Source organism: Poecile atricapillus, chromosome 12, assembly GCF_030490865.1.
Source record: "Poecile atricapillus isolate bPoeAtr1 chromosome 12, bPoeAtr1.hap1, whole genome shotgun sequence".
Lineage (NCBI taxonomy): Eukaryota > Metazoa > Chordata > Aves > Passeriformes > Paridae > Poecile > Poecile atricapillus.
This window is the reverse complement of record NC_081260.1, coordinates 11,942,425-11,963,813: the sequence shown is the minus strand read 5'-3', so window position 1 is coordinate 11,963,813 and position 21,389 is coordinate 11,942,425. Positions and strand designations below refer to the sequence as shown.

At 43.3% G+C, this 21,389-nt stretch overlaps 1 protein-coding gene across 4 annotated transcripts in view; it reads right to left on the bottom strand.

The window, feature by feature from the left end:
• Positions 1-21,389, bottom strand: part of NRK (Nik related kinase) — a 92,724-nt gene that overhangs the window by 16,285 nt on the left and 55,050 nt on the right. For all 4 annotated transcript variants that reach the window (XM_058847776.1, XM_058847774.1, XM_058847777.1 and 1 more), the window contains 9 exons: positions 15,088-15,219; positions 12,715-12,782; positions 11,538-11,653; positions 9,030-9,127; positions 8,521-8,651; positions 4,832-4,925; positions 2,607-2,780; positions 1,981-2,110; positions 1,455-1,613 (listed from right to left, as the gene is read on the bottom strand). In XM_058847776.1, the coding sequence (XP_058703759.1) occupies positions 1,455-1,613; positions 1,981-2,110; positions 2,607-2,780; positions 4,832-4,925; positions 8,521-8,651; positions 9,030-9,127; positions 11,538-11,653; positions 12,715-12,782; positions 15,088-15,219 (1,102 nt within the window). The remainder of the gene's footprint in view (positions 1-1,454; positions 1,614-1,980; positions 2,111-2,606; positions 2,781-4,831; positions 4,926-8,520; positions 8,652-9,029; positions 9,128-11,537; positions 11,654-12,714; positions 12,783-15,087; positions 15,220-21,389) is intronic.

Genomic DNA, 21,389 nt, shown 5'->3' with positions numbered 1-21,389 from the left:
AGCAGAACACATGTATACCTATGGAACTTGAAGAATGAGTATCCATGCTGAAGTCAATGTTGATTTAAACAGAAAGGAAAATATTCTGTGAACATGAACTTCTCACGTGACCTTCGAAAGTACCTGTGACCAGTGCAAAAGTCCCAGTCCAGGACCATTAGTGATACATGAGACCCAACTAAGTGTTCCAAGGGTCCCTATTAATTATTAAAGAAAAAAGAAAAACAACCAAAAAAAATCTCCCCCAAACTCTCTTTTTCCAAATACAACATTCAAATCATGGGGACACCAAACTTGTGGGAAGAAGCACTGTGTTACAAGGAGGGTTTGTTTGAAAACAGTCTCTGCTTTGGAAAATGCCTTCAAATTCCAAATTAAGGAGTGAATCCATCTGAAATCCAACTACTGCTAAGGAAGAGAAGATTCCATTGGGTTGCTGACATCAGAGAATGTCAGAAATTGTGTTTGGCTGGAATGACATCTATGTCATTATGTTTCTAATCAGCAGATTCTAAATACACAACATAAGTTACCCTGCTGTAACAAGCACCCTCCTCCACTGGCAGTGCTCTGACAGGTACCTGGTGCTCTTCAGCCTCAATGCACATTTAATTACACACCTTGCCACACAGCTCTGTTCTTGATTCCTACAAACCCACATTACACAAAATCTGTGAAGCTATAAACTGCAAATCTACATTTGTTTTGGATAATGTCCCATCTACTTCATTCACTTGCCATTCCAGGCTCAAAAAGTGAGGAGTAAAAGGCTGGGCGAGTCCCATAGAATGCATCTGTTCTTCTGAAGCAGAAAGCTGGTTAAAACATCTCAAGAGTTTAGCTGATGTGCAACTGGGGCAAGGTCTACACCTGTTGACAGCAGTCTGACTTCTGTATGTTGGTTTTACACCATGTGAAACCAACTCTGTAAAAAGCGTGTAAGTTTAAACACGGGTTCAGTGATGTTCAGAAAAAGTGGTGACAGCAGGAACTAAACAAGACAAGCTCCTGGAAAGACCTGACCTGCTTTGGATCCTTGGAATCCCTAACACACATGACAGCAAAAGGCTTCATGTTTGGATTACTTCCACTGGGTCAGGGCTCTGTGATCAGCTGTACCCATGTGCAGCTCAGATGAGTCTCATGAGACACAAAAGCTGCTGAAACACTTGCAACTTCTGGCTCTCCCAACATGCATGGTTTCAAGTTGGTGCTTGATCAAAACATTTTCTCATTCTAGTGCACAGTCCTTTGCAGTTGTAATTCATGTGTTTGCCACCTCATCCCTGAGAAGGCAGGGCCATCTAAGTGGCACAGGTATCAGCTCAGGGATCCACTCCAGCACCCTCTGCCAGGAGAGCAGCAATACAACTGTGAAATCTGCCCAGCAGACACTGCCAGCCTCTCCTGCTGTGCCTTCCCTCCACACACCTGCCCAAGGACTCCCAGCTTACCCCACAGAGCAGCACACAGGACCTCAGAGTTGAATTTCTTCTTGTATTTACGGATTTCTGGGCTGTCACTTTGTGGGCGGATATTGGTTGGATTGACATTGACAACGGAGCCCTTCCTTGCATTTTCCCTCCTGACAGGCTCAGGTTTGGCACTAGATGCTGGAATGAAAGACACACGAACTTGTGGAAAATGTGAGTGCTTGGCTACAGGTCATATTTGAACCACCTTGTTCATGGTACAATGAAAGAAATTCTCACCCCAGAGGGGTGAGAAAACACCCTGAGAGCTTTGTATAGCCAAAAAAACCCCAAAAACACACATCTGAAAGAAGGGCAGAACCAGGACAATGAAAATTCACAGTAATGTGAAGTTCCAGTTTCAGGATATTTTACTCAGGAGTTTTCATTTCCAAGCAATAAGCCCTCTCTACACCTCCCCCCCCAAAAAAATAAAATAAAAAAAAAAAACAAAACCAAAAAAACAACCCAGGAGGAACATTTTAATGCAAAGGCAAAGTATACTCACGAGAACTACAGGAAGGTCCTACTGGACTGGTGGGAGGGGTGATTGGCAGAAGTCTTGGATCTATGAATGATGTGAAGGATGTTGTGGAGGATGTACTGCTCTTGGCAGGTGGGCTTTCAGCACATGGGCTCTGCAAAGAGAAACAAGAGCTGCCTCAGGCAGGCAGTGCTTGGGGCACAGACCCTGTGGCGCCCTGCCAGAGCTGTTACCTGCTTCTAGTGACCCCTCTCCCCATGGGCCCATGCTCACAGCAGTGTCAGAGCCCTCTGGGGCTGCCCTGGCCCCTGTGCTCCCTCACATGATGCTTGAGTGGGAGAAAGCCAGGGACAATGAGCAGAGGCACACCAGAATGCTGCCATGGCAAGGAGCAGAGGGTGTGAGTCCTCTAGCTTGTGCAAAAGGGGAGAAAAAAAAGCAAGGAAAGAAAGAGAGCAGAGAAGGGGATGGGGGAAAATAAGTGGAACAATGAAATCTGTTAGGCAGCTTGAGATTTCTTATCTTTCTCCCAAACAGAACTTTTAAAGGAAAAAAAGGTTGTAGTGAAAAAACTCATCAAAAAAGAGACATGATAGAAGAACTTAAAAAGGTTAGATTTCAATACACTCAATCTGTAATTTATCTCTTACCTTTGTCAGAGGTTTGTTCTGAGGCTCCTGGCAAGTCAGTGGCACTTGTGGCGGGTTCACAGAGGAGTCTGTAATCTGGCTTTGCTGGAGGAGATCTGGCAGGAGATAGTTCTGATTGTTTATGCTCCAAAGGCCTTCTTGGGTGTTTGGAATTTGTTTCACTAAAATCTGATCCTGCATGAGAACATACAGTTAAACACATTTAGTTTATTTCCAGTGCACTCTGCAACTCCAGTTAATTAGGATGATAAATAATGTGCACATGTTGTTCAGAGTGCTCTCCCTGATGCATCATTTAAAAAAAACCCCTACGGCAAGATTAAAACCAAAAATTAAATACCAAAGTGTATGGCAAACATCCGAGATGACAAATCTGGGATTTTCTCCTGAAGTGCTCCACAAATATTCTTCATCTACATTACCTCAACCACAGAAAAAGAAGGAACTTCAGCCTCAGAGATACCAAATCAAATGATGTGCTAACAAGTTTCAGACCTGACCTTTTCGTACTACAGACAGAAGGTGGCACTTCTTGGTTCTGGACCTGCCTTTAGGTTGAAGCCCTTCACCATTCATTTCATTGCTACTTTCCATTTACTGAATTAGGAAACGTTACTCCAGAAACAGGACATTTAGTAGGACCCAGCATCAGCATTTCCAGTATAGTCACATTTGGTTCTGCAGACCTCCTTACAGCATCCCATGGAAATACTTAGGAACCTCGTAAGGTACCACAAGAACTCTTTCCCTGCCAGCACTATCCATGGAGTCAGAGGTTGGTTTCTGGGAATATATTTTACATTTTAATTTAGATGTAAAAACTGAACCCAAAATATGCAAGTCAGTACTTGAGACTGGGGAACCAAGCCAGTATGGGGCTTTTTAGTTCAGTTTTCAGTCACAGTCAACTGAACTAGATCAAACCAAATCCCCATTTCAATCACTCAGGCAGTTTGATACAACCTAACCACTTCAAAGCACTTCACACTGAGGGGACAAGGAAAGCCCTGTTGGAGATGAGGTAGAGACACAAGGTAGCTGTGGCTGGTGGGTGAAAAGGGGTTCAGAGGAAGGGAAGGGGAGCACCATGAGAAGGGGGGAGAAGACTAGAAGGCAGCAAAGAAATTTATGAGAAGAAATGTCAGCCTTCTGCCTGTTTTCCTTCCCACACTCTTTCCTCCAAACTCACCAAAACACATAACCTCAACTCTTTATCATCCTCCCTCATCCTCAAAGACCCAAACATTCTCCCTTCCCTCAAGCAGCCTACTTCCAATACCAGTATATCAGGGGAAAGGGGAAAAACTGGGCTGGTTTAGCCAGAAGAGAAATACTGGTTTATGCCCCATTTATAGTCCTTTCTCCTAAGCAGAGTCTCTTCTCCTTTTGGATGGTGGGACAAAGGCCAAGTGGAACTCCCTCCCCAGGCAGGAGGGTCACCACTCTGGTCTGAATTTTAGAGACACCAGAGGTAAAGAAAACTCCTTTTTCTTTCTACCCTGCCACAGCTTTGGAGAAAATACCAGTTTCACAGTGATTTATTTTCCTTATCTGTGAAGCAAGAATATACTCAGTAATATCTGAAAAGGGCCCTGACACCAAGTACAAGTCTTACTACTGTAATTTTTTCTTGTTTTCAACCGCAAAGAACATTGTTCTGCTTTGTCTCTCTTCATCTTTTCTGCGCTAATATTTATCTCAGGGGAAAATCCACATGACTGGAAGCTTCTACTAGAAACTACAGCTGTAAGGAACCACAACATGACATATGAGAAGACAGGAATTTTTGCTAAGCCAGTAGGGAGACATGAAGTGGTTTTCCCCTGTTCTGGTAATATTTTAAGCAGTAGGAGGTAGTTCACTTTAAACTGGAATAAAAAGAATCAAGATTTTAAAAAATAGCAACAATGCACACCAACAATAATCAACAGCGCCTTTTTCCCAGTGCCTTCACAAAATACCTTGACATCAGAAACTACTATGGGTCAATAAGCAGGACAAATAAAGAACTACAATTTTGTACCTAAATGTAAGCATTTCTACAGGAAGCACAAAACCTGAAACTGCACATTTGTTTTCAAGGCCTATAGCTGTAATTTGCAATGACAGAGCAGGACTTCAGAGTGAGAATGCTCCCAAGAAGTAATGGATATTGCATTTATCATGCACATTAATGACCTGACTCCCCCTCACTGTACCCACCCCCTTACAAATGGCCAAATTACCTTCTGTTCTGCCACGGTGCTTTGGGGTTTCAGTTCAATTCCATCTGGTACCCTTGTCCTTGAGAAATCTGCAATTCTGCCGCTTAGCAGTTGCCTGGTAACAAACTCCAATTAATGAACAGAACTACTTCAGGGAAAAAAAATAAAAGCAGAAAGAAAAAGGAAAAAACTACACATAACCATGTTCAAAAGTGAACATAATTAACATTCAATAGTTACACTCAAAGGTTCTTGTACAAAAGCAAGCTGATTAGTCTGTGGATCTGCCTGAATGGACTTGTGCCTGAGGACCACTCACACACAGCAGGAAGCTCTCCCCACCTTGACAGAGAACATCCCTTCATCTCCCTGCATTCACCCATAATCTTTCAGACACTGCACAGCTCAGGCAAGTCCCTCAAGCTGTCATTTGAGAAGTGACTACTTCAAAACTTCTGTCTCCCGTCACACATTCCCCTGTGAGGTGTAATTATGAGCCACCCTACTCTCCAGGGAGAGCAGCAGCTGCTGTGCCATGTGCTGCCATCAGGGACCTCTCTGCCAATGCCTACTGGGACATTGGCTACACTGGAATTTAATTCTGTGAATCAGTCCCTGAGACATGGACATCCTCACCTTAAAACGCAACACAGAAAACATTGCCCAGTACACAGAGAAACACAGAAAAGCACAGAAACACACACAGAAAAGCAAGAGCTGCTGGACTGGCTGGGGCCAAGAGCCCCCCTAGCCCAGCATTCCATCCTCAACAGTGATCAAAAGCTGATCCCAAAAGCAAGAGTGAGAACAAGTCAAGTGTCTGTTGTGAATTCCCAGTACATCACTGCTTCCTGCACCGCCTGAGGTATCTTTGCATTTTAAACTTTTTCACCCAAGTGGAACTGCTTCAAACATGTCTTGGCCCCATTTATGCACACTTCCACCTCAAATGATTTATTTATCCCATTTATTTATTTATACTCATCTTTTTTACTCCAATCCACTTAAGCCTATTACATTTTTGCCTCCTTTCCAGTAATTATAAAACTGACTGGATTCAGCCAGTGTGAAGGGCTCTACACAAAAGGTAGCAGACTGTAATTTTTTTTTTTTCCTTTTAAATTATGCCCCATGCAATAACAAAGAAGTTTTGGTGAGAGACCTACTGATTTAAGATGGGTGTGTACAAGTAGAAGTTTTTGTGGGACTTTTTGTTTATTTTTTGGTTTTGTATTGTCTGCCCATTCTATGTGAGTGGGTAAATATTTGCACACTAAACTTGAAAGGAATGACAAGATTTGGATTAGGATTAATGGTGAATGCCAGGACCTGTTCTTATCATGGAAGCAAACAGCAGCTGATCTTAAATAATACCAACCTCCAGCTTAGGAGAGGGAGAAAGTAATTCCTAGCACACACTTGCATACACCTTGTCCAAATGCTGGTAGGAAACAGCAACTAAAGAGCAAAGAAAGGAAACTGAACTATACGAATGAGTCCCAGGATACTCAGTGTTTTAGGGGCATACTGCAGGCACTGGAGAAGGAAGCACTCTCCATAAACTAGGAGAAATTAGTATCAATGGAATAGATGTGCTAAACAAGGAGGTAAGACAGTGGATCATATAAACTGACACTTTGCTTAAAACAAAAAACTGGAGAGTGTGAAGAAGAATTCTGGCTCATCTCACTGTAAAGAAAAACAAGACCAGAAGTTGCTTTACTGGTGAAACACAGCAGCCCTTAGTCCAGGATCCTCAGAAATGAGTCTTCTCAGGGTGGTTAACAGGACTCATCCAAGAACAGAGGAAGCTCCTTCTCTTGCATTTGTTCCCTACTGGGAAAGCTGGAGTGTGGACATCAGGTGCTGTTCCACAGCCCAGGCAAGAACAGGAAAACACAGGCTGGTTTCAGTAGCCCACTAAAACTTGGCCCAAGGTGCTTCAGCCAGAGCCCCCACAGAAACACTCCAGAGTGCAAGGGGCTTCAGATCCTACAGTCGCACGCTTTAGAGAGCAAAATACCCCAAACTCTTCACTTCATCCAGAACATGCACTGGCTGCTCCTTTCAGTCATATCACTATCCTTTTTGCTATTTACTTGGCAGCAATTGGGATGTACTTCCTGAAGTATCTTTTAATATAAATGATATTCTGCCAAGATGAAGGGGCTTTGTTAATAGCAAGATTATACCTTTGATTTTACAGGGGCTCTTGCAGCGGCTGTGTGCACAGGAAGGTAAACGTGACAGGGACCATCCTGCTAATTGCACCTCTCCAGAGGACGGATGGATCTCAGACACAGAGGAGATGCAAATAACAAATGCAGAGCTCCAAAGGCAGTGATACCACTCCTTCAAATCATTACAGCATGCAAGGATCACAGCAATCTGACACTTACACAGCAAAGTCATTGCTACAGGGCAAATCCATATTTTTATGTAGCGTCTTTCTGAGGTCTAGGATGAATTCTATGACCTAGAGTGAATAAAACTTTTTACAGATCAGAATAAGGTGGTTTGGAAGAGGATCAGTAGAAAAACAAAGGCATTACAGTAAAAGCTCTTTCAGGGGCACTGAATAAGCTACAAGATTTTTAACATTCTTTCTCCTCATCTCAGCTTTGAAAATGAACTTCAGAAATGCAAATCAGGAGCATATGCAGGCACAAAAATTCTACCTCTTCAGAGCAGCACAGGGGAAACGACCAGCTCAACACAATAACCTGCCAACAGCGCTCCACATCTGGGCATCTCTGCCTGACACCTGACAAAACTGCATGTATAATTCTGTCAGAAGAGCAAGAGCCCCATCCCAGAGAGCTCTGTGGCCCTCAGATGCATTTCAAAGTAAATCCTAGAACTTGAATTAAACTGAAGTCTCTTTGCAAGAAAATCAGAAGTTTCATTCACCAATATTAAAAAATGTTTCTGTTTGCTGTTCCTAACAGCAGGGGTGTGCAAGTGACCCCCTGTCTCCCTGCTCTTGGAGTAGTAAGCTATTCTTGTTCCACTATTTCTCAGCAGAATACATACTTTACATGACAGGTAAACCACAAGATGTCAGTCAGTCACAAAACCAGCAAGATAAACTGGAAAGCTAGACACAGTTCAGGTGGGATCAGCTGTGGGACAAGCCACAGCATCAGCTGGAAACCACAGCAGTCGTGCAGAATGTCAGTATTAAAAATACAACACATTTTACAAAACCATCCCTCCTTTTTGTTAACTGCCCTGGTAAAGGAATCAACTTTTCAGAGGCAATTATTTCCCTCAGAGTGACCAGACTACATGAATTCAAGGGTCATGTTTGCCTTGTTTTCTCCACTGTAATTTGTACTTGTTATAAAGGCATATAGTTTTTACAGTTTTGTCTCCCTCTCCTTTTTTCTTTCAAAAATTCCATGTAAATGTAGATCAATGTGAAGTAATCCCTATAAAATCACTGCCCAGTATATCCAGTTAAAACAAGACATTGCCACATTGTCCCAGGGCAGCAAGTCATCAAAGTGTATTATTACGCTGTGCACATCTGATGGAGCAAACATTTACCCCCAGGAGTTCATTAAAATGCAATTAAATTGCTTAATTACAGCTGACACAAATGAGTGATAGTAACTTCAGAGGGGGAGTATTTACACATGCCAGCTTTTTCTAGATATGTGTGCAACAAGAATATTATTATTAATAATAAGAATAATAATCAAGCCAACCTTGTGTGGTTTGTGTCATCTTCATCGCTGCTGCTGCTGCTGCTGCTGACTTCGTCACTTGAGGAGGAATAGTCTGCTGCTTTTAACAAGGAGCTGGCACTGTCCTTCACCTTGGCAAAGGAGCCTGGACCCTGAGCAAAGAAAACTCAGTTGAAGAACCCATTGTTCAGCAGCATGTGCCATATTTTACTGTCCTAGCATATACAGTTATAGTCACTGCCACACCAAAAAAAAGCTTTACTAGGAAGCTGATGCTTCTGTTGGTCCATCACAGGTGAGTATCTCACACAGGAAAGTGACTAGAGCCAAAACTGGACACTGCTGAGGATCTGAGCTGGACACAAGACCTGGACTGAGAGCAGTGAGCTTTAGCCAGCTTCACACACCCCTCAGGTCAAGTCACGAGTGACAGCAAACTCACACACCAAAACAGAACTGTTTGCACAGACAGACCCCTTGGTAAGAATGATAGACAAATCAAAAATATCAGTGGATTCAAAAGAACCTACTGCAATCTGGCCTGGATGAGAAATTTTTTCAGTCTTCTGATGCAACTGCATGTGGTTCTGGGACAAAACATTCTCTGCCTTGGCCAGTCCTGGATTCCCTGGGAGTAAAAAAATGCAAAAGTTTCTAAGTGTACATGCAGCAGGTGAGAGAGCAAGACAAGCACACATAGCTACCACCCAAAGCAGATACCAGTCTCTGCTGACAAACTTCTCTTTTCTCTTTGTTGCAAAGGAAAATCTCATTGCTTGTTTCCCAGTGGTTCTGGGTGCTGCAATATTATGTACAGAAATTGAAACTGGTGCACTTTAATGCTGCAAGAGTAAGACAAACAAACCAAACCCTTGGCAACATACTCCCACTGCCCATCAGCCACAGTTCCATGGAAAGGGAGCAAGGGTAAAGGTGAGGGCGTCCTAATCCCTTCCTCTGATCCTCTTCTTGAGGAGAGACAGCTTGTCACACCAGCAACTGCTGGTCATCTTCCAGCAGCAAAAGGCCACACAGCTATTTCCTGTGACTGCAGACAAGTGGGTCAGCAGGAAAGTGCAGGAGCTCCAGAACCCCTAAACACCTCTTGGAGGAAACAGAGGTGCTGCCAAGATTTGGCCTTCATAAAACTGTTACACAAAAACAGCCCAAAGAGTCTGATTATCTAAACCCAACTGGGCTGAGGGCAAACAGCTGCACTGAACTGCAAATCCATCTGTGAAACATGGGCTCCCCCACTGCCTGCAAGCACTGGAAAAAGCAAAAGAGGCCCTGAAGGGATGCTCTGCATCCAATACCTGACACAGGGGAAAGGAAGGAAAGCCACTGTACCATCACCCTGCCCTTGGACACACTGGCCAGCTCAACATTTGCCTTTTCACCAGTTTCTCCCATGACTACCCTACTCTTACCAACAGGACCCTTTGCAAGTCAAGGGGGGAGAATTCAAGCTCACACAAATTAGGATTCACATTTGGTAATTTAGTTTTGTCACAATGGTTTCATGTCTTCATCCATTTTTCAAAGCTTTCTAAACTCAGAATTCCTTACTGGTCAGTAAGCACCTAAGCAACTCAGCAGAACTATTAGCTTTAAAGTATTTATAGCCCTTTCCTCCAATTCATTATCCCTATGGGTTTGGGAAAGCAACAAACTCTATCTGAAATGCCATATGCCAGAACTAGCTGTAATTTAATGACACTTAAGAACTCAAGGAGACAGTTTAAACCACAAGGGAGGTTTTCTATTCTTTCCATTGCTGGTGAGATTTTTGTTTCCCCATGCCAAAATAGCACAGGAGTTACACATCACGTGGACTTTGCAAAGTTGAGCTGGACTGTTGCATGTTTTTCAACGTTGTTATTCAAACACAAAATGACATAAGAGCAAAAAGAAACAAAACCCAAGCAATTTAAAGTGTGCTTTGGATTTCTCTTGAAGAAAAGCTTCTTAATTTGGGTAGCCAGTAAAAGCAAAACTGGCTTGATTGTGTAAGTGCAATAAATAAGCAATTTGTTCCTCATTTATCAAGGGATTTTAAATTAACAATGTAAACCTCAATATAAAAATAAATGACCTCATAAGCTCACTGGGGTGGTTTCTTTTTTTTGCATCCACCCTGCTTCCACTCTGGGATGTGTGATTCCCCATGCTCCCAGTCTTTAGTGGCCGACCTGGATGCAAGGCCTTGTGACACAGCAGAGCTTCACAAGGGGCCACTCAAGAACTGCTCTGCAGAAAACACCCACAATAGTAGCAAGAGATGAAAAAAGCTGTCCACTTCTCCATGTCCCCATCTGCCAGAACCTCAGGAACCAGAATCTGTATTGCAAAAAACTTCACTACCATGAGCAAGCTGTTGCACTCCTACACCATTACCAGTGACAGCAAAGGAGCTTACTAAGCTGTACTTTGCCTAAATCAGATGGTTTTCTCTCTTTTTTAACTTCTTTTGCCCTTTTTTTTTTTTTTTAAATCCACTATCTTTCTGTACATAAAAGAATACTGGAGAAATATTTCATAATGTGCCATAGAGAGAGACTTATGCTTCTTTTTGCCAGTACATTATTAGACTGCAGAAATATTAGTGTACATCAACTGCTCAATTGTATCATCAGTGGGCAGTGCAAAGAGCAGAATTTGCCATTGGGTGAACATCAGTACTGAATTACGTCAGTGTGACTGGAATGTTGGCTCTGCTGAGTTTCAATTGTGTCACTAACTGCAATTATTTTTTTCAAAACTGAAATTATTTTTTTTCAATTCTTAATTGAGGCAATTCAAAATTTCCATATGAAAACATATTCATAGTCACTTTTCTGACTCAAATGAGGAAGTGCTTATATTTTAGGAACATGGAACCATAAAATCCAGAGGGCTTTCAAAAGCCTCTCACTAGAGGATGTCATTAAAAGGACATATTCCATTTGCAATGCAGAACTTGACACCCTGCAGAAGATCATTTCATGTGACAGGAGTTTAGTACATTTTGACTGATGGATCTTTGACTTAGGAATCACCTGAGGTTGACCAGCTGCTCTGATGAGATCCCATCTCCCACTGCTTGGTGCCAGGAGTGCTGCTGCTACTGTTCAGCTTCAGAGCATGTCCCCCGGGGGATGACTGATGAGTATTACTAAACAGAAAGACAAAAAGCAGATGAGACTCTTGTGTGCAGGAAGAGAGACTGGAACACAGCTCCTGGGCCAGCAGATTGAGCTCCCTGCTGTTAGAGATCATATTCTGGATAATGAAAAGTTTATCTTCACTGCTGCTCCAAGCAGGGCCACCCAGGAGTGAGAGGAGATGATGGAGGGGACAGTTTCCTCTAGGCAGTCATCCTGGGAACTTAGTGATTCTCAAGCCATTACAAAATATCCTTCTATATTACATCTCCCTTGGACTCTTCAGACCTGTGTCAGTCCTAATTCCAAAATCTCATGGCTTTGCAACTCAAGAGAACTCCTCCGCTCCCTTCCTAGAAGATACATCAGCAGTCACTTATCAATAGAGAAATGAATGCATTGGACAGTAAAATAAGTTGCCGAGCCAGTGGCTCAACCAGAAACCCAGTCCAGAAGTCACTCATTTGTAACAGTGACAATTACATGTTTTTTTTTTTTTTTGCTTTGCCTCCTGTAATTCCCAAGTGGAGAGCACTTAGGGCTTGATTTCACTTGAAAGTTATTTCATATGATGTTTCTGATTGTGAGTCATCAGAAATGCTACACATCATTTTGTTATTTCAGCTAAATCGACCTCACTTTCCAGTCTCTTCAACCCATTCTGTTCCCTGATCCAGTGGGGGCTGCCCTTTACTGCTGGACTCTAGACATCCTTGGTCTTTTCACCCGGGATATGACACCACCCTTCAGGGCAGACTGCCAAAATTGTTACAATACAAGCTGCCTGTTCAAGGCAAAACAAGCAGCACAAGCTGTAATTAGAAGTGCCTGTAGAAGGAGTTGAGGCCAGAACCCCCTCACCAAAGCATCTGGATACCTGACTCTCCTTTGAAACCAATGCCACTGACACTGAGGTAGAGCATCTACCAGATACTTCAGTTTTCCTACTGACAATAAAGCAACATTAAAAAATTAGTTTAAGCATAAAACACAGTATAAGGACACTGTACATATATAAAGTATACAGTGTAAGTTTAGTTTTAATATAAGCATAAAACACTTTAGAGCTTACCTTGAAAGGCATCTCTGAGGGCCAGGCTGATCCCTGCTGTAGAATTTCGAGGTTGTCCTTTCTGGAACCTTAAGGACATAATCAAACATTCCAAGGTTGCTATTGATATTTTAGATTCAGTCAATAAACCTAATGCTTATCCTACATGAATGAAAAAATAAGACTAACCAAGAGAAATGAACAATAGTTCAGTGGGACCTGTGGGGAGATATTCCATGATACCAGCATTGGAAGCTCCAAGGCAGCAGTATGTGCCTCCAGTTTGCTCCAAGCCTTTGCAGTCTATCAGGGTTCAGACAGAAAGAGGTTTGCCCCTTTCCTCAGAGTCAGTATAATTCTTGGTCAATAATTAAAGCAGACAGTGAAAGGCATCTGCAGTCACTGAATGCAGCTTTCCCCAGCTGGTGGATTACCTTATATTGTTACCACAGGTTGGGGAATGAGACACACACACCCCCACCTGCAAAGTAAAAAAATAAGTACACACACAGGCATATGAATTCCTGCTCACATACTCTTGGACTTGTTCTTAGAAATTCTGTTAGAAAGAGAAATACACCATCACCTCAATTACACAAATTAACAAGCTTTCCCACAACAAGCCAGACTTTTTCATCAAATGGGCTGCTACAAATACCTGGTTTAACAAAAGAGGTGGGTCTGCAATCATAGATCCTGCAGATATCATAAATGGGTGGACATTAGACACTGTGTTGGTTTGGCATGGCCTGGTTTTTGGTAGCAGGGGATGGGTCACAGAAGTGACTTCTGTGAGAAGCTGCTGGAAGCTTCCTCCATGTCCGACAGAGCCAGTCTGATGGCTCTGAAGATGGACGTGCTGCTGACCTCATTAGAGATGTTGGTAACACCTCTGTGATGACATTTAAGAAGAAAATCAAACCAGCACACGGGCAGTTTTTCCCAGGGGTGGCCAGGTGCCGCCGCCAGGGTCATCCCGGCCCAGCCCGTGGCAATGTGCCACCGCAGCTGCCGCCATCTCGGTGCGGCCTGCAGCGAGCCTTGCCTGCCTGGCCGACCCCAGCCGGCCCCGCCGCGGGCACAAGGCCGGGGGCGGCTTCTCCTTCCCGGTGCCCTGCGTGAGGAGAGGAGTTCAATAGCGCCAGCGCCGCGGCCACCACTGCCCACACAATGGCAGCGGGGCCGCCTGGCCGGCAGCGAAAACGTGGCGAGTGACTCCCGACACTGAACCCAACCCAGATCAATCTCACAGCGCTGCAAGATCCCGTAGGAATCTTTGAATTGCTGGAACTTGTTGGCTACGGCACCTACGGGCAGCAGTTTTTCTTCTAGACAGAGAAGAGGAGGAAGAGAAGATTTGTGAGGGAAAACAACATGGCGTCACCAAGGTCAATGAAAAACAAAATGGACGAGGGAGGAGGTGCTCTAAGTGTAGGTGGTCCGTGCTTGGCGGAGCCAAGATTCCTGTGCAGGCCGTGGTGAGGAGCATGGTGAAACAAAGTGCCCCCTGTAACACCTGGAGCCCAGGGGGATGCAGAGATTCACTCGTAGCCTGTGGGAGAAGTGCTCACGCCAGAGCGGGTGGGTGCTGGAGAAAGCTGTGATCCAGTGAGAGACACAAATAGAGAGAGAGGGGCCCGGTTCCAGAGAGAGCAGCCTGTCCTTAGAGGTCTGCACCCTGTGGATGAGTGACCCACACCACAACAGTTTTGGGAAGACTTTGCCCATGGGAGGGACTCATGTTGCAGCAGTTTTGGCAGGAGTGCTGCCTGTGAGATTGGAGCCAGGCTGGAAAAGTTCACAGAGAGCTGTCTCCTGTGGGAGGGACCCCACAGCACAGCAGAGGAAAAACTCCTCTCCTTGAACAAACAGAGAAAGACCTCAGGTGACAGTCTGACCAAAACCCCCACACAATGTCTCCCTACACTCTGTCTGTGGGAAGGAGGGAGAAGCTGAGGGGGAAAAAGGTGTTTTAAAGGCTTATTTTACTTCTCATTATCCTCCTTTGACTCTTAATAATAAATTTACTTTATACCTTTAAATTTGAACCTGTTTTGCCCTTAAGAGTGTTTTTCTCCCAGTCCTCATCTCAACTCGTGATCGTTCATTAATTTTTTTCCCCCTCTCCTCTGCCCAGCTAAGAGCAAAAGAAGGTGAGAGATTGGCTTTCGTGGGTGCCTGGCATATGGCCAGTGTCAAACCACGACATACACACAAAGCCACAACACCGACCTGCCTGTAAATTTGCATCCCTTTTTCTAGATTAGTGTGACCCAGTGCATATAAAAGCAACGAGATTTTCAGTTTCATGAAGTGCAGAGGGTGGATACACAGGATTCCACAGCACAGTGCAATCAACCCCCAAGAGTGCCAAACACCCTGGGTTTTACCCACCTTTGGGGGCTGCTCTTTGCTGTGGCTCACGCTCCAGAACACGTCGTCCTGCCCGGGGCTGAGCGGTGCTGTCACCATGTCTGACAGAGAGCTGCTGTGGTACACATCCTTACTAGCCCGGAAACTGTCACACTTGAAACAAACAAAACACATGTTGAATTGCACTTCCCTGCCTGCCTAACAGGTCACAGTCTCAACAGAGATCAATGGTTCTGCTTGGGAGATAAAATATTTACTAAGCCTATCAGGACTATTGTGTTTGGATAGAGCCCTATTCACCTTATTCACTGTGTAGTGAGTTATTAATTTCCAGCATGTTAGGCACAAATAACCCAAGGTGAAGGGATAATAAAAAGGAATAGAAAACAAATCTATTATTTCTGTGTATATACAGACACCTTTCTTAAATCTATGGAGAAGCAAATAGGTCACTGGCAATGCACTGGGAGCTACCTACTTGGATGATGCTAAAAATGCTGTGGAGTCACTACATTTCATTGAAACCTAGACAATGCTTCCACTGCAGAATTTCCACAGTCTAATCACTGTGGGAACCCACCTCCCCTAACTTAGATGTTGACATCCAAGCTATTTTTTGCATGGCCACCACCAACCCACAGTCAGTGGAGGCAAACTGCCAGCTGCAAACACTTTCAAATGCTCCAGTGATTATGTGGGGACCCTGGTCCTCCTCTGAAACAAATTTTTCAATTACTTGAAAAAAAGAAAGATCAAACTTGAGAATGCAGTAAGAAAGAATGAAATCATGGTCAGACGAAACCCTCATGGGTGGTCAAGTCCAGGTGATGCCATTGCAGGCACCTGTGTTTAAAACCTCTCTAAAGGTGTCCAAATAGAGCACTAGGATAGCAAAAACCCCAATCACAGCACAGGAAAGGGAAAGGAATCAAGTTACTTCCTTATAAAGTCCTCACTCTAAGAGAACAAGAAGTAAGCAGTGCAAAACTCAAGCTAAAATATTCAACATTTGGTCCTCTGATTCTTTCTGTAAAAGAAGAAGTCCCCACAATGATGATCTGCTACACCAGTGTCTTCCAAAGAGGAAGAAACTCAGAGTTAAATGCGTCAGCTGAGAGTACTGCCTCCCTGAAATGTGAAATCCTCTTGGACACAACACCAAGACAGAAGACACAGAAACTGTCTGAGCTGGGCCTGTCTGCAGGGATTGCTATGCTAGAACTAGTTTGATATTACGGAAATAGAAAAAGTATTAGAGAAATGCCTGAAGCTGTGCCACTCTGTGCTCCACCTTGTCTGACCTCCCATGCAGTGCTAGGCCAGGGCTCTCTGGGAGGTGCCTCTTCCTCAAACACATGGCAACATCAGCATCTCCAACACTTGGAGGCCCAAGAATGAAGTTTGCAATTTTTGTCTGAGTCAGAGTTCAAACTCCTGTGTCTCAACTGAGTTACTGCAACTTAGACCAGAGGTACTTGCATACACTTTCCCCAAATAATATTTTATTGATTTATCAGATAAGTCTATAAAATTCTCCAGTTTCTCCATCCTAAAAAGTAAACCACAATCACTACAACTTCACGCAGATTTCAAGAAGATAATAGGATTACAAACTCTCTATAACTGTACAAGACTAAATTTCATGGGAACAACATTCAACATGAATTAAATATTGACAGGCAGAAATTCTAAAACTAGATAAAGATGTCAAAGATGTCTCATTGTAACCTCCCAGACCAGTATGGCAAAGTCAACTGCCAAAGTCAGTCCTGAGAAGTTCACTTAGTTATTCAGGTGGTTTCCCTGCCTTTTTGGAACAGTATGTTCTGTTGATTCTCTTTACAGAAAACAGCTTTTTCAGCAGTTGTAAGATCTCATAATCTTTGTCTTTCCAAAATACCTTTTTGTCCAACATGATTGTCTCTAATAATAGTTTTTAGTTAACCAGAATTATTTGAGTAGCAAAGTGTTCACCTGAAGTGATCCACTGTGGGTACAGAAACAAGTTTTCTAGCAGGTGTATTATTATCAGAATATAGTAGGATTTTATTTTCTTGCCCCTTTTTCAACAAGACACATATATTTCTTTTTAAATTCCAGCCTTTGAGTCCTGCTGATTACCAGAAAACTATTTGTGTTCAAAAGCATAGATAAGCTTTGCTGAGTCACGATATAAGTGACTGAGTTAATCCAAACTCTGCGCAGTATACCAGTTCTATGTAAAGCCAGGAACTGACACCTGCCTCCACAAGCAAGTCAAAACCATCTCAGATAATCCCCAAAATTAGTGTTTGATATTCTCCTTAGATTTGTATAGGGGAAAAAAATTTAACACCCTCCCCCCCCAATAATTCTAAACTACTGAGATTTGAACTTTAAATTGTTTTTCTTTTAAGTAATATCTAAAGAATAGCAGTTCTCCTCATGCACAGACAGCATTGGTAGAGAAATTGTTACCTACTGTGTGTCTTCAAACCATAAAGGGACATGTAACTGAGCTAAGGAAAAGAACACTTTAATCCACAAAATGATAACATAAGGTGATATAGCTCAAAAGACTCATTACTAGAGTTAGTTTAAAACCATTTAGATGCAAGAAGTTTTAAAAAGACAGGCTGCATTGCTTTTTCAGAGGATGCCCAAGTTACTAATTTGAACTGAATCTACACAGAGGAGATAGATTAAGTGCAAGTGTTGTTAGGAAACAGCATAAGGAAAAGGAATTTCTTAAACTTCTGAGCAGATGTACTCTGGGATACTAGGGCAGCTCATGGCTTTACACACAGCTAGCTCTTGTAATATTGTTAGCCTTCTTGTTCTGATTCAGTCACATCACCCCACACAACAGAGAAGATCTACCTAGCAAATCCTATAGGAAAACTACAAGAGTTAATTAAAAATGAAGCTCATTTCAGATGTGAGCTAAATTTTTCCACTAGTCAGGCAGCAGGAGATGCTGGGCAGAAGATCAGACTCAGTGACTTTGTTCAAGAAGCCTCTGTGAAATTCTGCAAGCAGTCCAAAACAGCTCATCCCACACCACCACAAGCAGAGAGCCAGATCTGCCACTGTACTGCAGCAAACACAGACATGGTACAAAGCAGGTGGAATTGGTACACTCGAACAGGTAGTATCTCACATTTCCCTCAGCAGACAGATAGGATGTAAGGCACTGAGAAATCATGCTCCTTTCACCTCAGGAGCTGTGTTAAATTTCTCAGTGAAATAAATCTGAGAGAGATTTGGGCATCCAGGATGTGCCACAAGATCTCACAAAATACTGTTGAAAATAAGAAGGAATTTTTGTCTGAGCAGAGCAGTGCTGGCAAATGATCTGTCTCTGACAAGCCTGGCTCAAAGTTCTTCAGTGCAGTTTCTGTGATTAATTCAGCTTGCATTTTACCTTCACAGTTCACTTTTATTTTAAATCAACTAGGCACCCACATACTGAACTTCACAAGTGTATTGTTGTGTCTTTTAATCTCCAGGTGACTACCTGACCCATCACTTCTATTGCCTAAACACCTCATCCAGTTAATGCAGGCAGCATGTCCAAACATGCTGCCATTAGCATCAGCAGCTGCTCTCAACTAGCAAAGGGAAAAATAACCCTTCAGGGAATTTATAAATTACCCATTGAAGTTCATGTGGTCTCCATGTGAACACAGCAGGCAGCAGCACAGATTGGCTTCTCCCTGTCCACATGCACTGTCAGCTGGAGCTCTGCTTTGTGAGGGGGTACCAGGGCACCTCCCAGCAGGCAGTGAAATCACACTGCAACCGCTGTGCACCACTTGCTGCTATTATCCTTAAGTAACACCATCATTCTAAACAGCATATATTTTTTGTAGTGTAGCTTCCATCAAGAAATGTGAAAGAAGTTGGTAAATACTACTTCATTCCCCACCACCCCTGTCCACAGCTTGGAGAGGTGCTACAAACAGGAAAGCACTGGCAGGGTGCAGAGGAATGCAGAGGAATGATCACTTGTCCCAGGTGAAGCAGCCTCTCATCCCAGGAGTGACACCTAAGCAAGGGAGAGACTATTCTCTGTACAGCCACTGTACTCCTGCAGAATCCCAAATGCAACAAACTGTGGATGCTCCCACTGCTGTTACAGGGCTGAAATATTTGCCTCAGGGAAGCTGCCAGCCTCTGCCCAAGGCTAAGATACAAATGTCCTTCTTGTAGACCTTGCATAGCTCTCCAGTGATTTGGTGCTGCAAGCCAGGCCATCAACTCAGCCCACTCACAATACTTGTGACTTGAAACAACAAACAGACCCTGGAAAAAAAAAGATGTGAGAACACACACATAAATATTTTTCCAGGTAAAAGCTATCAGGTGAAATGAGGCCTTTCTGCTCACATCTGTCTCTGGTGATTTTTCCATCATCACCAAACAGCAAAGCAACCTGAAGAGGAAAGGCACAGGGAGGCTTTGACTCAGAGACACTAAGAGCCAGCTATTATCCACCTCCCGAGCTCTCAGACTCACTCCAGGGCACAAACCAAAGCAGGATAGGGGAGAGCTGCTTTCCCACATCCTGCTGGGGAATTTCAGCTACTCCTGTATCTGCTGGGAAAGCAGCACAATGAGCTGTAGGCAGTCCAGCAGAGTCCTGGAATGCACAGAGGATGACTTTCAGCCAGGTGGTAGGCAGCCCTGCCAGGGGGGATGCAATACTGGTCCTGAGGGTCACCAACACAGGGGAGCTAATCAGTGAATTCAAGGCTGGAGGCAGCTGGGGCTGCAGTGATCACACACTGGTAGAGTTCTGAAAGATATGGCTCAGGCAAAAGGTAAAGTCAGAACCCTGCATTTTAGGAAAGTAAGGAAAGAAATTCTTATGATGAGGGTGGTGCAACACTGGAGAAGGTTGCCCAGAGAGGCTGCAGATGCCCCATCTCTGGAAACATTCAAGACCAGGCTGGATGGGGCTCTGAGCAACCTGATCTATTTGAAAATGTCCCTGCTCATGGTGAGGAGGTTGGACTAAGTGACTCTTAGAGGTCCCTTCTGACCCAAACCATGCTATGACTCTCCGACCTTTCACGGAGGATGTTCACCTGAAGCTTGTGCCAAGCAAAATCAACAATGAGTATAAGAAATATTTAGGATAATACAACCTGATCTCATAGAAATAACCCATAATTGCAGGTGTGCTCAAATCATAAAGACCCACACTGCTACTTTAGTGAGGCAGCATGAAAGCAGCTGAGCTGCACCCAATAACCCATCCTTCTCTGCAGTCTGACCTTCCCCCTTTGACTCCATGACCCAGAGCAGAATGAGGTCACAAGATGCCACAGCAGCACACAAACAATGCCTAAGCCTGATCTGAATGTCAGTCTCCTGTGGGTAGCAGTAGCTAAATCCCACAGAAGCAATTTGAGAGATGCATACAAAACCTATCCATCTATCTATCCATGCATCCAGAGGTCCAGTGGAAACTGAGAGCTGCCAAGGTTAAAACTAGTGCTATGACTGTATGTGCTCTCTGAGGGGATGAATGAATGCAAAATGAAATACTATGTAAAATGTACAGCAGTAAACTATGTAAAATGTAAACCTATGTAAAATGTACCAGCAGTAAGATTATTCTGGCCACTGCACACCTTCAGAATAACTGGAGATATTCAGGCTAAATGACTTGTGCTCACACTTATAGTAGTTTATTCCATTTTTACTTGCTGTTTTGTTTTTCTTTTGCTTACAGCCTTTTCACAAGAGAGTGAAGAAAAAACCCTGCAGTCCAAGCTACTTCATATACACTGTGAGTAGGATGCTGAAAGGAAGCCAAATTTTTGGGCACATTATGAGAACCATGAATCACCTCTTCCAGAACTGGAAATAATATCAGGAGCTAAAATGTTTTAAGAGAAGGATTCCAATGCAGAACTTCATCAGAATGCTTTCACTACACAGGTACTGTTTAGATCCCACTTTTACATCTAATACTGAAGTTTTAAAAGACTCAGACTTTCAGGGCTCTACCCACAGGTAAAATCTCATTCTGCATTGCTCCTTATTGTATCTCCACATATTTACAGATTATTTCATAAGATCAATAAAAAACTTGATTGTTTACATGTTTTCACTCATTAAAAAATTTGGTTTGGATGTAAAGCGCCATATACATTTATGGCACCATATAAATAACACATCATCCAGGGACTGCAACAGCACTGTCACTCAGACTTTCTGTGAAACATCTGAGAGGAGTTTCATGAAATCAACAATCAGGCATCAAGCATAAAAAATAACTCTTATCTAATCCTGATCTGCAGTGCTTAAGTATAATTCCACATAGAACCCAGCAG